Genomic DNA, 16,648 nt, shown 5'->3' with positions numbered 1-16,648 from the left:
GAGGATTGCACGGCAATAGTTTTTTTTCTTTATTATGTACCTTTTTAAATGTAGTTTTTTTTATCTATGTACCTTTTTAAATGCAATTAATGAATTTTCCCGTATATGTCTCGTAAATTTAGTTCCGTAATTTAATCGTAATTTTAATTCCGTATTGGTAGTATTTTTTGAATTATTTTTATTGCGGTTGGCCTATGGCTGGCCTAAATCTGATGTGGCAGGTGGATTTTTAGTGCTGCTGACGTGGCAGGGAGAGAAACTGCTGACCGATTTCTGGCCGATTTCTTGTCGAAGTACCATTGGAGATGCTCTAAGAGAGAGCAGAGGAGGGGGTAATTATAATGGAAACCTCCCTCATCCCAACCATTCTTATTCTAACAATAATTTTCTGCAACCTCCTGCAGGATTTAATGTGAGCAAAGGGGGTAGTTGAGCCACTTAATGAGGAAAAGTATGAGCTAGGGATCCTTATTATCTGAAAAGTGTTAGTAGAGGACATAAAAGCCAACGAAACCAAAATTGGAGTCGTTGAGGCGAGATTGAACAACCTTGAGGCCGGGATAAACACCATTGTCTCCATGTCTCGATCATCAAAAACCAAATGGACCAAATTCAAAGGAAGACAGGGGATGAAAGGGCTAAGGCAGCAACACGGTTCACCGATATTAACAAAAAGTGGGTTGCAAAGAAGCCAAAGGACGAAGCCAGCACCTCGGGGATGAAATTTGGGGACTGTGCAAAGTCCAGCGGGCCGCTAGCGGAGAGTCATAAGCAGTCGACTCCAGTAAACATGTGCAGCACAATGGGATTGTCCTCTCTTTTCAGCCAAAAAGAAATTTTAAGCTTGAAGAACAATTCAAGCATTTTTTAAACATGTTCTGTAAAGTTCACACTAATCTTCCTCTTATTGATGCTTTGCAGGAAATCCCTAGGTACACCAAACTTCTAAGGGAGGTAGTGATGAAGAAGCAAAAGCTCAAGAAGACCAAACTCAAGTTACATCTTCACTGCAGCGAGATCATACAAAAGGAGAGGGTCGTGAAGGAAAGGGACTCCGACCAGTTCAACATTAGGTGTTCTATTAGAGAAGGTAAGGTAGATAAAGCTCTCTGCGACTTGGGAGCGAGTATAAACATCATGCCACTGAAGTATTACGAGAAGCTAAACATCGGTCCACTCAAGACGTCGGGGAGATTTTAAGGCTGGCCGATAATACTGCAGTCAAGACAGTGGGGGTAACTGAGGATGTTTTGGTAAAGGTAGATGATTTCATATTCCCTACTGACTTCTTTGTTCTTGATATGAAAGTAGACAAACAAGTACCCTAATTCTTGGTAGAAATTTTCTAGCCACTTGCAAAGCTCTTATTGATATAGGTAGAGGTGAAATCACTACAAGTGACAATCATAGCAAATCCACTTACCACATCAAGAGTGCAATGCTCAAGGATGAAGAGGCGTAACGAGCAAAGAGGGAAGAGGAATGTAGGATGATCATGATGAGTGACAAGTCCAAACCTTTCAAGCCATTAGAAGGGGAAGATACTTCTAAACCTTCTATTTTTATAATTACTCCTACACCTCATGTTGGCAGCAAGAATAAGCCTAAGCTTCTACATACTCCTTTGCAGGAAAAGACTACGAGGAAGAAGAAGCCCTTGCATCTCATAGACTCCGAAGTATACGTCATCAAAATCGCGAGTGGAAAGTACAAATGCAAATGGTGGAAGAAGGTGTACAACAAGTTGGTTCCATTTGTGGTGTGCAAGACAAGGGTCGTCAGTCCACCCACTTAGTTGGGTCACCTCACGTCGAGCTAACGGCATAAAACAAAAGCGTTTGTTGTGAGGCAACCCAACGTGTTTTTCTTTATTTGTTTATTTTCGATTTTTGCAATTTCCTATTTTTTCCTTATTTTTCGTGCACCGTGCACATAAAAAAAATAATTATTAAAATTTTAATTCCATCGGCCGCTGCAAAATCCACTGCGGTCGCTGACTTTTACGTGTGCAGGAACAGGTTCAGAACCAAGGGCAGGCCGCAGCGGCCCGATGGAGATGCGCCATTTTTAAACATACCGTCAAGCGTTAGGTTAAGGGCGTCATTCCCTTAATATATACACAGATGCACAAGGGTTAGTCTTCTACATTATGAACACATTGCCCGACTGGTCCGAGTACAGAGTCGTTGATAGGTCGGGACTGAGAGCACATTACATATCAATTAATTCATAATCCTCAGGTCAAGGAGAGTTACTAGACTGCAAGATCTAGGAACTCAATAACCAGAAGATCACGGTCGTTGGACTTACCTTCAGCCTACTGTCAAAGAAAATAATACATCAACCCACTACACTATAACTAGCATAGAGAAGTAAGGGTCGAACCCACATAGACAGATAGGACGCAATTGAGAGTTAAGAGGATTTTGGACTGGTTTGACTGCTGCCACGCAAATTTGGGTTGAGAACTTAACTACTAGACTCGGGAAGTGCAAGTGATCTATTATAACAGCTAGACCTAGGAAAAGGAAAACATAACGAAAGCAGGCATGACGAAAACAGAGATACACTTCAGCGACGAAATTTATCAGACCTAGTGAATAACTTTCCTAAAATGACTAGACAGATGAAGAACAGGCCGTGGGGACCATTTCCAATAACAGCAAAGGCACGAATGAAAAGCTGCAAATAACTAGCTATGAATTTAACTAACATCCATCTTCATATCTTCAACTGATTCAAGCATGAGCACGAATAAAACAGAGCAACAACCCAGATTGAAACAGAACATGATGATTTGAACGTCGGAAAAAACACAGATCACCGGAAAAAACTCAGATCTACAATAGCTAGACGAAGTATACTAGAAGCAATAACTAAAAAAACCCATAACCATGCAGGATTCAACAGATCTAACATCGGATGCTTCATCTGCTCCGGATCCAAGCCATCCACAACAAACCATAGCAAATTTCATCTCCATCACTCCGATCTAACCAAATCCAACCGATTAACTACAATTCCAACACAATCCAACTTCAACAAAACAAATCAACTGCGAAAAGCATCCAAAGCAAAGCAACAATCAATGCAAATATAAAATGAAAACAGATCATAAACTTCCATAGCTAAACAATTTAGAATTCAACGAGGTAAACGCCGAGCTTCGAACAACGAAGAGTCGGGGAAATTCATAGCAGAAATTAAAACAAAAGCAGTAAATTGTTTCTTCGCCTCACGTGGAGACGGTGGTACACAACAGCAACTCAGAAAACGAACCCCAACCCCATGAATTTCCGATATCCCCCAAGTGTGTGTAGAAGTGTGTGAAAATGAGCTAAGAGCAAACTGTGAGTGAGTGAGATCCTTCTCCATGTGTGTTGCGTGCTCTTTATTTATAGACGTGGAGGTGATCTTCTAGAATCTTCTTGAATTCCCTTCTTTGCCCTCCATCTAGCAATCTCCTCCGTGTGGGAATTTTTTCCTTTTCTGCTCACTTTCTCGCCAAACTCCTTCACTAGGTGATTTTCTTCCTTCCTTCCTAGATCTGGCGATTTCCTCTACACACTTGCCTTAGAAGTTGTGTTAGACCCAGAAATTCGTTGAATTTAACCCCATAACCAATGCATGAAATTAGCCTTATTAGTCGTCATATCGGAATGTCAACATTTACTACTACAAAAACGTGATGTGGTAGTTGCATGTGTTCGTCGCTCAAACAATATATTAGTACATATTCTATCTCGTAACACCTTTATGTATCATTAAATACTTTTAATCAATCCACTGTTGTTCCTTGTTCCTAAAAAAAGACAATTCCATAGATTTAATTAGGAATTAGAAGAACAATAGGAATACTACAAAGTATCAATCATATTGATTCTAGTGTTCATGTATGTACGTATGTAAGTATTCTTTCATTCAATTATGGCATGAAATTATACGATCCAATGTATGAGGGGACACAAATTATATGTATACACAAGACTTTGATTCTAGTGTCTATTATTACATGTATGTATGTATGTATAAGAACTATTTCATTCAAATATGGCACGGAACTATCCAATGTATGAGGGGACACAAATTATATGTGCAGACACGAATCTTGGAATAGTAAGCATAATAATAAACATTCACTCAATTGTGTCTCCTTCAATCTGTACAACATGTATAACATAATAATCTTTCAGAAGTTGAATATAAGGTGTAATATTGGTTACCCACTTTTAGGCTTCACCTCTTGTCTCTTGATACAACTTCAACATTTTAACACAATATTTTATATTTACCAACTAATTAATGTATATATGTGACGTTCAATTAGTTAGAAATACAATATGGGATAAGACAAAATGACAATTCTAGAATTAAAATATTCATAGGGGTGAAGGTGAAATGGTTAATTATGAGATACTATCTAATATTGTTATTATGTATACGAATCAAAATACATTGTCACATATAGATCTTTTAAATAAAATGCAACTAAAAAAAAATAAGATTAGTCATGATCCTTTAATCACAAGTAAAATTCAGTGAATGACCACGAAGGTGATTTGATAAGGAGATTGATTGAATAGCACAAATTTGCACCGTTCATGAATTGAAGATTATCATAGTTTTAGTTTCATCTCGTTGTTAAGTTAATGCTCACTATCAAAACAAATGATTTGTATATTTACCCATCTATAGCTATCTCAAGCATTTGTAGGCTACTCCTTTGTTGGTCTTAATGCATAGTGATGATGTTGATCAAAAAGTTTTAAACTCCTCACTCCGTCCGAATGTAGTTGAATCATATTCCTTTTCGGATTATCTCAGGTTAGTTGAGTCCTTCTCTTTTTGGGAAGACATTATTATCTCTAGTACATTACTCTCTTTTTCTCTTTTATTTATTCTCTCTACTACTTTTCTCTCTTCATTTTTACCTTTAAACATCAATTTCTTCGAAACTTGTCTAAGTAAATGTATCTAAAAAAACTTTTGGTCATAATATATACTCCGCTAAGTGTGTAAGTTTCTGGTCTTAGATAATATGTTTTAGACTATATTTATAGTTCCAAAAAAAATAAATGATTAACTGTATTTTGATCTGATTAATGAATTAAATATGGACCAAAATATGTTGTCGAGAACTAGAATGTAAAACACTTAATGTGTAGGATCAAATGGAGTATGTTTTTTGTGTAAAGGTACTAGACCAAAGTTAGATTTTAAAAGTTCAATTAAACTATTAATGATATTGTATAAGACTGAAAGGAAATTTGTTTTAGAATTTTAGAGATCTATTTTTAACTTTTATATATTTTTAATTAAATAATCATACAAAAATTGAAGTCAAAGTGAAAATAGAGGTCAAACAATGCAATTTTGAGAAGAAGTCAAGAAAGCCAAAGGGCCGCTATGCAAAGTTCACCAAATAGCCGCGTTATAGCTGGATGAAGAAGAACAATGAAATACTCTCTAAATTCCATTATTTATTTCTCTTTATTAATTTACAAAACAACACTATATAAAATCTCATGATGATGTTTCATTTCTAGTGGGACGGAGAGAGTACTAAAAAAGTACACCCTCCGTCCCACTTTAGGAGTTCGGTTTGGAATATTTCATAAATGGTAATATGCCCCACATTCCACTATCCTTTTTGCACTCACATTCTATTATAAACATAATATATAAAAGTGAGATCAAATTTCACTATCTTGTTTCACCAACTTTACTTTATATTTTTTTAAAACTCGTATCGAACTCAAATGAGACTCTTAAAGTGGAACGGAGGAGTATCATTGTTAGTAATTTTAGTGTCCTTTATGTATGTATGTTGATGTATGTATCTATGAAAGGATTAATGCATTCAATATATGAGGAGGATTACACTATCTAGTGTATGAGGGATACAGAAATTATATTTATAGGACTCATGGAATAGTATACATAATGAGTAGTGATATAGAGCAAACACTACTTAAATGCATAGCTACAAAATTCAAATTTAATTTACTATAAAGACGTTTTAGTTCATAACACGGAATGAACCAAAATGTTGTTATAGTGAATTGTTTAGGAGATTGATTGAATAGCACATATTTGCACTGTTCATGAATTGAAAATTATCAATAGTCTGATTTCGTCTTGTAATTGAGTTCAGTTCATTAGATTTAAAATCGAAGATTTGTATATTACTCGTTTATGCATGTCAAACCCTCTATCGCGGACAATTTCCATGTTGGTGTTAATGAATAATGATATGATGATAATGTTGACCAAAGAGTTTTAAAATAATAATTAAAACTCAATAATCATGTGCAAAACACTGAAGTCAAATATAAATTGAGGCCAAAATAATGCAATTTCAAGAAGAATAAGTCAAGAAAGTCAAACGTCCATCTCCCTTTCCTAGGTAAGAAAGTTTGAAAAGTTCACTAAATAGGCCGCGTATTAGTTGGTTGGCCACCTTCAATTCTTTCTTTCGTATCAACTTCTCTCTCTCCCTAATTTCATGGACTATATAAATCGTACTCATGCTCACTCCAATCACTCACCATCTCATCTCCTTAAATATTCCTTACTCTTACACCTTACCTCTCAATTCTAATACAATTATTTTCATTTGTGGGTAATCTTCATTGATTACTTCCTCATCATCGATAAAAAAACAGCTAAAGTTATGGGTTTGAAGGGATTCGCAGAAGGAGGAGCGGCTTCGATAGTAGCCGGATGCAGCACTCACCCACTTGATCTGATAAAGGTGAGGATGCAGCTTCAGGGAGAGGCCATCGCCACCGCCGCCCCCATTCATCAATCTCTATCCGCCCTCCAACCACCTCGTGTGGGCCCCATCTCCGTCGGTCTTAGTATCATCAAGCACGACGGCGCCAAGGGTCTCTTCTCCGGCGTCTCCGCCACCGTCCTCCGCCAGACCCTCTACTCCACCACCCGAATGGGCCTCTACGAAATCCTCAAGACCAAATGGACCGATCCCGACACCAACACCCTCCCCCTCGCCAGAAAAATCGCCGCCGGACTCATCGCCGGCGGCGTCGGCGCCGCCGTCGGGAACCCCGCCGACGTGGCCATGGTCCAGATGCAGGCCGACGGCCGCCTCCCTCTGTCACAGCGGCGCAACTACAAGAGCGTGGTAGATGCCATTTCACAGATGTCGAAAAACGAGGGGATTGGTAGCCTGTGGCGCGGGTCGTCCCTCACGGTGAACCGCGCCATGGTGGTCACCGCGTCCCAGCTGGCGTCGTACGACCAGTTCAAGGAGATGATTTTGGAGAGGAATTTGATGCGGGATGGCCTCGGGACGCACGTCACGGCCAGCTTCGCGGCAGGGTTCGTGGCAGCGGTGGCGTCCAACCCCGTGGATGTGGTGAAGACGCGGGTGATGAACATGAAGGTGGAGGCCGGGAAGGCGGCCCCATACAGCGGCGCGATGGACTGCGCTGTGAAGATGGTTAAGGCAGAGGGGCCTTTGGCGCTTTACAAAGGATTCATTCCCACCGTTTCGAGGCAGGGCCCTTTCACCGTTGTTCTATTCGTCACCTTAGAACAAGTTCGCAAATTATTCAAAGATCTCTGAAATTAGTTAGTTATGAAAATGTGGAATCACAATTCTTTGATTCTTTATTTACGAGGAAACATGTTTTGAATACAAAAAATTCACGACTTATGAATACATGTATTGTTTATAGTGCTGATGGCCATGAGCTATTGGCCTTTTTCTTTCCCTCTTCAAATTAATTTGAACATTAATTTTTCATCAAACCAAGTTCTGCTCTCTGCTATTCCTACTTCTCCAGTTACCTCAAATCCGCCGTGCAACGAGCAGATCCAGTCACGTTCAAGCCCCTCGTCTCTAATAGTAGTAGTTGTCTCTCTTGTTGTTCGTCAAATCTTTGCAGAGCATTGACCGCACTTCAAGAATGCACCGCGGGGGCTCCAAGTCCTTCTCCAGCAGTGCGTTGCCCATCAATTGCTGCATCTGTGATGCAAACGCGTCGTCTAGAACCTGAGATTTTCAAAAGGGAATCAAGTAAACGCTGAGCTCATTCGAAAGAAACGCACTTTACAAGGGCTTTGGCATTGCAAACAACGTACATTTACTGCGACTCGCGAGGCTTTGGAACATGACCGGTTCTCCTTCTTGCCTTCTAGAAACTTCAAGACGTCCTGCATTCAAGATTCCCGTTAGATTGTGGACTCAATAACATTAAAATTCGATAATCTTATCTGACAGAATTTCGACCTGTCCCATTCGATCCCAGAAACCACGACAGACCATCACAAACACTTGAGCTTCAAGCACGCTGTGCAACTGATTGATTGTATTAGTCAGCATCTCCTTCAAAGGCTGCATCCTCTGCCTCAAATCAGACTCTATCACATTTTCCTTAGCGTCTTGAATTATTTTCTTCAGCTTCGTCACATTGTGCAGCTTCGTCTGTTCATCAAGTATATAACCACATCAGATCATAAAATGCATTCACTACTGTATTCTTGTATGTTATGCAGCTCACTCATAAACAAGATGATATTCAAGTTACTGGAAAATACGTACATTTTCAACGAGCTTATCTACAACAGCTTGTGCGTAAGCTCTGAATTTGGACCTTATCATTACTGTAATCTCGCTCAGTTTCTCTCCGGGGATCATATTCCCGACTTCAGGCATACACGAGCCCCACTGCTTCAACTGCGCTTCTATCTGGGGACGCAGACTGTCCAGCATCCTTTTCATCGAGTTCAGAAGGATGCCCAACTGAGAGACGACGTGTTAGTTTTATTTGGAATGATAAAAGAAAATGCAAGAAACAAAGATCACTTTACCTCAGCAGTAACAACATAAGGTGGAGAATTTCCCTTTGTGAATTTCTGGACATATTTGAGACCAAATCGCTTATTATTCGTGTTTTCTTTCAATAAAGATAGGACGTCAGCATACTGCTTCTCCAAGGTCTCGACCACCATCTTCTCAACATCCGCTATGGCCTATCCAAAGCAAACAATCGAACATAAGTACAGAAAGAAAAACTGAGAAGCAATAAACAATCCCGAGAAAAAGGTAGGAACGGTCACTATACAGTTTCCAAAGCAAAAGTATATTCTGGCCAGCGACTGATAATCACATCATATTCGGTCAGGGTCTCCTTTATCCGGCCATAGATATCATCGATGAATGGAGTTGTCGGAAAGGAGGCGGACTTTGCCTGCATTATCACATCAGTTTTCAGTTATAGTTGAGATTTCAAGATTCACCACCAAAATTCCTAATGAAAGCACAGCTTTGTAAATACTGGACAGATCCGACGATGAAATAAATAAAAAGAAATGTTACCCTGTCGAGTTTGCATAAATCGAGTAAAGCAAGACGTTTATCTTGGATCCAAATGGTTATGTACACATGAAACAACTCTTTAGCATCAACCCCTCCTTTGATATAACTGCAAGAAAGTTGTAACAAAAATGAGATCAAAACTCTCACAGTAAGCAACATAATCAACCACCAACCAGTTACCTAATATTCCACAAAGAAAGATCCCTTTGGAAATCGGCCGTAGCTACCACAAGTTCTGCAACCGGAGGCGAAGGACCGGAAGGAGGGCAAGAAACGAGGAACTCTTTTAATCTGCTGTAGAGTTCGGTGCTATATATTGATGATGAAAGGTTTGGAAGATCTATAAAACTGCCGAGAAAGCCAGAAGCAGTGAGCATAGGAGTTGAGAGGTACGTAAAAGTATATCAATTAATAGTTTGAAGAAACACAAATTAGAAACATTTAGCCTCTAATTCTCACCTAGGAAGAAGATCCTGCTTATGGAGTTCAATGTCTGTTAGGATCTCATTGCGGATATTCAAGCAAAGTGTTTTCATTTTCTTATATGCTGTGGAGACGGCCACGGGATCCAATAAAATATTTTCGTTATTGGTCGAAATGAACTCATCAGTTTCTGACAAGTGCCTCCTTGACCTTTTTCTCGTAGCATTCTGCAGAGAAATATCATAGTTATTGTCAAAAGGGAAAGGTTAAGAGACGACAGTTTGAGCTCAGGCGCCTTCTCACCTGGAAATATCTGCACAGCTTTAACTGCACCTCAGGTGAAAGAATGTCGTGCAACATTTTGTAGAGCTTCAAAGCCGGATCAAGCGCAGGTGCAGCTACTCCTGTGGCAGGTCCGAATACATCTTTTATACCCGACGGCAATGATTCGTCAAGTGACTTGTAATTCTCGAAGACCAGAGTGAGTATCTGCTCAATTTGATCCGAAACTTCTCCCAGAAGACGGACCTGAGTAAAACAGTAAAGACATTCAACTAGATATAACCAACAAACTAAAAATAATAACAAAACGACAACTTGCTACATAACGACCTACCTCTTGGTGACTCAGTGTGTGCTTACTTTTGCCTTTGATTACCACGGGCAGCAGAAAGTCGTGCACCAAGTCAAGACAATCTGCTGTTGGTGTGGCGACATCCATAACGTATGAAAGGTATCTAAACGATAGAAAAGCAAGAATCGTTTAACAGTTGTCGAAACATAGATAGCCGTTCCAGGTAACCAGTAATGCACATTTATGATACCTGAGCTTTGTATATGCATCGGAAACGCCAAAATAAGATGCAAATTCATCCACCAACCATTTCCACGAACCATGTAGTAACAAGTTTCGTTGCTGAAACTGTTGGACTTTCATCGCAGTCTCCAAAACACAGTCGTAAACGATAGTTTCTGCTACAGATGTGCACTGGACATAACACATAGTTAGTGATGCTACTCTTGCCGAAGGATGGAATCTTGATTTTGAACAAAATAGGCGTTAAGCATGAAACATAAAACATCTGCATATACCTTGTAACTATTTTCATCTGCAGTGGTTGAATAGTTGATGTGTAACTGTATTTTCCCAACTTGTTCATGCTCTGGTTCCCGAGATATAATACACTGACGATGCTTCTCCCCCTGCATCAAAGCAAGCAGAAAAACTTGACCCCTCCAGACACACAAACAGATCTGTTTCAGAAACAACAGCAAACCAAACACGAGGTCAAGATACAGTACCGATTCATCAGCAATGTCAGCCACCTGAACAAGAGCATGTCCACAATACTTTCCCTTTGAATCTTGGACTTCAATTATCAGATCATCTCCAAATCCATCTGGCAAACTGCACATCAAGAGCAGTAAAATTCACTCATACGTGAACTGCCAAACATAAGAAATAGACGGAAAGTGAGAAACAAAACATACAAGACACGAGTTTCACCAGATCCCGGTTGCATTCTCAATGCGTCCTCTTCGGGCGAACTTTTTAATCTCAACAAACAAGAATATGATTCTGCAATTAAAAATAAGATTTGCAATCCGAGTAGAAGTTAGATTGGATGAGAAACAATACTCCATAGTTGATATATGAATGAATGTAAGAAACCTGCATACCTTGTACCAGTTCATAAGTTGCAGCACTTCTACGCCAAGCATTAAAGCCGATTTTGATGAGCTTGGGTACTTCTCTCAAGTACCTACGAGTCCCAACAATTACGTGTGCAACTCTTTTATGCAATAAAGAGCCGTTTAAATTGACAACCGGGGTTATATTTTGTGTCCGCAATGCCCTTGTCTCGGATGACACAACCGATTTCACATTTGATAACCTTTGCTGAAACGTTTCCAGCTTCACCATGGATGAAGACTTTAAAGATGTAAACGTGCAACCAGTGGGTTGCTCCATCCCCATCTTCACTTTACGAACTGAAAAATAATAGAAAAAGTTTGTAAAGTTAAATACACACCATGCACAAGAAGCAGAGAACAATTTTCTTGCAAAACCACATATAGACCTTGAACTTTAATCTTCCCGATGGTTTTCTTAGACTTTACAAAAGCGCCTTCACCCACAAGTTCAGAAAGATCTTTCCTCATCAGCTCTTCCTCTGATTGTAATAATATATTTCTCAACCTGCAAGTTTAACAAGGAAACTTAATGTAACATTTTAAATATCATACTTCTGTGTAAAAGAAACCAAGATATGCTTTGGAAGCTAATATAATCAGCATATGCAGCAGAAATTTATAAACAAAATCAGGAGATTATCTCACCCAAATGCATCCCTCAGCAGCGAACATTCATTTTCCAAAAAGGGAGGAGCTTCCATACAGCCCCTCGCCCACGAGTGAAGGCATAGCCGGACAGATGCATCATAAGATAAAACAGCATACCAGTTGCCCAGACCACTGCATCGGATTTAGATGAATTAACAAGTATTAGAAGATCTGCTATCACGAAAAGAAGCTAAATGAGAACTATAAACTTCAAGATCTTTCAAGTTCACCAGGCATAAAGAATCCGGACGTGCCTATTACAATATTTACTAGCAAGATTACCTTGCATGAAATGTAGGATATCGGCCACTTAAAGGACGAGAAGATACAGCTGCACTCCTGAAAAATGTTCCTCTTTTAGTTCTAAATCTTGAAAGTTTTTATGTAATATCCTACGCATGCAATTGTGGAAGGCATAAGATTTACCTAGCAGGCACTTTAGAAGTTTCAACTTCTGCAGCACCTGGTAATGAGCCCTTGTACTTGTCCGATTCAATCTCGACTGCAGATGTTCCTAAGCAAGGATTATCATCAGCGCTAACAGCCGGAAGGTCTTTAGAAACTCGACTTTGATGCTGAAACGACCCAGCTAGCGGAGGTGCACTTGGAGTATCGTCATCAGAGAACTTATCCTGCTCATTCACATTGTTCGAGCCCTAAAGGAAGCACATAGTAAAAAGATTCATAACATAATTAATCACAGGAGAAATAATGATCATTTCCAAAATAAAGCAGAATTGAACACTTAAATACTGTAGGGAGTTTATTAAAACCATTGAATTCGGAATATGGTATAGTAGCTCCCGGGTGGGGAACGACTCCATTGATGGGTGTCGCAATGGCTCTATTTGCGGTATTTTATTTTGGAAATTTATAATTCTTCCGATTTATTGAATAGAATTTCAATGAATTAAATCTATAAGCAACTCAAAAATACAGGCATTTGTGGCTTCAATCCGAAATTGTTATGAATTAAATTAGAAGAAACTTTTATATCTTTCCAAATAAACTCGAAACACCAAACAAGATTCTATAAACCTGTCTCAAGGTTTGCCTATTTGGCTGCACACTGGTGCTAGACGGATCAGCCCCTGCATTGTATCGTTTCTCCACTGAGACGCTGTTGCTACTAGTGGTGTCCGGCGTGGAATTCACTTCCGAGCTAGCGACAGATTCAGACGACTCATCATAAGCAGAGCCACGGTGCCCGACTCTATCATAATAATTCCCCGGTGCATTGGCAAAACCATTTTGTCTTGCACCACCACCGGCCAATTTATCATCCTGAGGCGATGCCTCGGGGGAGTCGCGAGCGCCATAGCCCCCGCCCTCGGAATCAGAGGTGTCCATGTCCGAATCCGAGAGGCTCTCAATCATACGGCCAACAGAGGGCATATGTCCACTGCGAAACTTGGAAACCGAGGGCAGCCCGAGGCTATTGCCGCGGTACCTCAGCCCCATTGAATCAGAATGAAGCTTGTGTTTGGTCATTTCCCTGTAAACTACTTATCCAAACATACCAAATTCAAGATTAATGATGCAATCATAACCCAAAAACTGCACAATTTAACTAACAATCATACAAATTTATACAAAACTTTTAGAAACAACAAAATTTTGCTTAAAAACAAAGGCATTTTGTCAGACAAGTAACAGGCAACAGCCAGAGAGGAAATTCAAGATTGAACTCAGATTAGGATATTAGCAACTACTAATTGGTAAATCCATTTTCCAAATGCAAACCGAATATCACCATAAATACCAACTTACAATATGAATTGAAGAGAGCAAGTTTCTGTGTCTACTGTTGAAGAAGCTCTGTGTTTTGGTTCAGCTCAATTTTGAAATTCTATGAAGCAGTTTCATTAATAAACAAAAAAAGGGGGATAAAATTGAGGGATTTTCAAAAATCTTGTTTTTAGCAACGGCAAAAAGAAGACGTTATTAATAAATGGAAAAGCGATTTTTAATGGGAATGTTTATGAAAGTTTAAATCTTTTGCAACGGTCAGTCTCTTAGTAGAGTAATCTAATAAGCTTGGGCTCGATTCATTAAAATTTAAAATTTGAGCATAAATTTAGTCATGTCATTCTATTATATTTAGTTCATTTATTTATTTTCCTTTAAAGTCAAAGTTATTTTTTTCAGTAAACCTTTTTTGATATTCTAACTGGTGCAATTTGAATTAGTGATCTTACTAGTAGCATAGTTTATTTACATGGGCCCCACGGATAATAAAAGTGTGTTTGGAATAATTGTTTTCTTCTCAGAACTGTGATCACTATTAGGTATGGTTACTAATTTTTTCAAAATAAAGGAGGATTGTGAATTGGCGACAGCAGCATGTTTGACCTAACTTGCAATTTAAATTTGAAGCTATGCAGTGCGTGGGCCCACAACAAAAATTGCATCACATCTGACATAGTAGGAGTATTACAAATGTCTTCTTCAACAAGTTAAAACACCACGAATTTTAATGTTTGATAAATATAGAGTAAAAGATCGAAAGAATAAATACATACTCCTAGAATTTTATTTTGGATTTAAAAATTTTCTGTAATCACACTGTGAATTCAAATTCCATTTTTGCATTTTTTTTACAAAACAATAGTATTAAATATGAGTATGTATTGTAGCTACTGCAAAAAAACTATGATAAATATGCTTAAATATTGTGTAAAATTTGAATTTGGTATAAATGATTGGAGTAAAATTACTTTTGGGTGTGACATATACTTTAAAATGATCAAGAGTTTGATGTAAATGATTGAAAATAGTATCCATATTATTAGTAGTGTTCATTTGTACAGTGCTAAAGGATAGTTGAATTCACACAATATTATAGGAGTACTAATTCTAATGATAACAGTTACTTAGTAACTAAAATGGTACTAGTACTGTGTAAGAATTGTATAGTGTTCACTTCTTGGTCTCTCTTAGCAAAGTTTCATCGAGCAAAGTTTATTGGTCTCTCTTAGCATTCACATATGCTTTAGTCTTTGTCAGCTCGATACAATACACATGAACTTCTCTTAACACAAACATGAACATCTCTTAACACACTAGGGAGCAACGAAATGAAACCCTCAAAGTGTACTTCGTCAACAAGGGGCCGTAGCGGATGCCTGACTTGCCAGCCTTCGCACTTGAAGCTGTTCTCCGGCAGAGCATAGTAGAACTCACAAACATACTTTGAACCACAACCAAGAGCTACCATTATCAATGACAGTTCGTTTAGCTTAAACCGCTTCACATTGCACGAATCAATGAATCTAACCTCCCCACCTAAGTACTCTTCTTTGTGAAACATAATGCATTCATATGGTGAAAAGGTCGAGTTGGCCCTCTGTTACACGCAAGGGTTAACTTCTTTTGTGTTACACTAGATGATAAGTCTAATGAACAAAAATTCAATAAAACTTCATTCTGAAATTCATATAAAATATATATAACACTCCGAATGACAATCCAAATTAATAACTATCCAATTTCAAAACATATAAACCAAATCATAATTCACAAATCACCTATCATAAGTTCTTCAAAAGCAATTCTAAATTGAACATATAAAACAAAGCATTTCACTATCCCTAAATAATTGGTAAATAATTGGTAGTAACTGAAAAATTAGCACATATTTTTAACTCACCATATTCGCGATACGGGTCGAAAGATTTAATATTGGCTTGCCAAACTGCCCAATCGTAGTCGTCGTCGTCAAGAATGATGAAGTCTCAAACTTCTCCTTTTCCTTTTCCTTTAGACCCATTCCCACTCCCACTCCCACTCCCACTATTCCGATACATTTTGGTGATATTATTGTTGAAGATTAGATTAGATAAGGCCAGGTGAATTTGATTTTGAAGCTTGTTGCCGCTGGGTTTGAAGTGAATCGTGTGAGAGAAGAGCCAATTGAAAAGTTTTTAACAAGAGTAAATTACATAAGGATAAGGAGTACTTTATCTTTAATTTTTGCACAAATATAATACATAATCTTTGTTTTATATTGTTTTTGGTACCTCATGACAAAAATAAGCCCAAGTTATAAATAAGTGATGGTTTAAGTTTTATATTGTTTTTGGTACCTCATGACAAAAATAAGCCCAGGTTATAAATAAGTGATTTTTAAACCATGGAAGATACTTTTAGAAATTTAAATTAAATAGTACTCCCTCCGTCTACTGTAGTATATTTCGTTTTAAGCACTCGTTTTGAAAAAATGATACTAATAAAGAGAGAAAGTAAAATAAGAAATATAATAATGTAAATAAACTTTTCTCTACATTATTATCTCGCGTACTTTACTCTCTCTCTCTATTTTAACTATTTATCATTTTTTCAAAACGAATGTTTAAAACGAAACGCTTTATGGTGGGACAAATGGAGTACCAAATATGTGATCTTTTTTCTTCCTTCCGTTCTTTCTTTTTTCTTCTAAAGTTTCTATTTCTTCTTCTTCATCTTCCTTTCTCTTCTTTCTTTTTTCTACTTAAGTTTCTATTTTTTCTTCGTTCTATTTTTATTTCTTCTTTTTTTTTA

At 38.2% G+C, this 16,648-nt stretch overlaps 3 protein-coding genes across 4 annotated transcripts; 1 reads left to right on the top strand and 2 right to left on the bottom strand.

Annotated features, from left to right (window-relative positions):
- The first annotated feature begins 6,536 nt into the window (after positions 1–6,536).
- LOC125214639 (mitochondrial uncoupling protein 5-like) lies at positions 6,537–7,735 on the top strand. Its single transcript, XM_048115748.1, has one exon. The coding sequence runs from the start codon at positions 6,674–6,676 to the stop codon at positions 7,586–7,588; it is 915 nt and encodes a 304-aa protein (XP_047971705.1). The 5' UTR covers positions 6,537–6,673; the 3' UTR covers positions 7,589–7,735.
- Positions 7,610–14,009, bottom strand: LOC125214638. Of its 2 annotated transcripts, XM_048115747.1 has the most exons (22): positions 13,880–14,009; positions 13,148–13,611; positions 12,536–12,765; positions 12,392–12,448; positions 12,107–12,241; positions 11,848–11,966; positions 11,447–11,758; positions 11,258–11,345; positions 11,069–11,174; positions 10,859–10,969; positions 10,591–10,754; positions 10,383–10,503; positions 10,070–10,294; positions 9,803–9,993; positions 9,524–9,691; positions 9,344–9,449; positions 9,090–9,215; positions 8,836–8,997; positions 8,567–8,767; positions 8,255–8,449; positions 8,107–8,178; positions 7,610–8,017 (listed from the first exon to the last, which is right to left on the bottom strand). In XM_048115747.1, the coding sequence occupies exons 2-22, from the start codon at positions 13,598–13,600 to the stop codon at positions 7,865–7,867; spliced, it is 3,495 nt and encodes a 1,164-aa protein (XP_047971704.1). In that variant the 5' UTR covers positions 13,601–13,611; positions 13,880–14,009; the 3' UTR covers positions 7,610–7,864. The 2 variants fall into 2 exon arrangements, with proteins under 2 accessions (XP_047971704.1, XP_047971703.1); XM_048115746.1 differs by having other exon boundaries at positions 10,859–11,174.
- Positions 14,010–14,873: 864 nt separating this feature from the next.
- Positions 14,874–16,024, bottom strand: LOC125216725. Its single transcript, XM_048118490.1, has 2 exons — positions 15,759–16,024; positions 14,874–15,455 (listed from the first exon to the last, which is right to left on the bottom strand). Exons 1-2 carry the CDS (start codon positions 15,876–15,878, stop codon positions 15,102–15,104), a joined length of 474 nt encoding a protein of 157 aa, XP_047974447.1. The 5' UTR covers positions 15,879–16,024; the 3' UTR covers positions 14,874–15,101.
- Positions 16,025–16,648: the final 624 nt, after the last annotated feature.

Source organism: Salvia hispanica, chromosome 3 (assembly GCF_023119035.1).
Source record: "Salvia hispanica cultivar TCC Black 2014 chromosome 3, UniMelb_Shisp_WGS_1.0, whole genome shotgun sequence".
Lineage (NCBI taxonomy): Eukaryota > Viridiplantae > Streptophyta > Magnoliopsida > Lamiales > Lamiaceae > Salvia > Salvia hispanica.
Note: the sequence above shows the minus strand (reverse complement) of the source record. Positions and strands in the feature narration are given on the sequence as shown.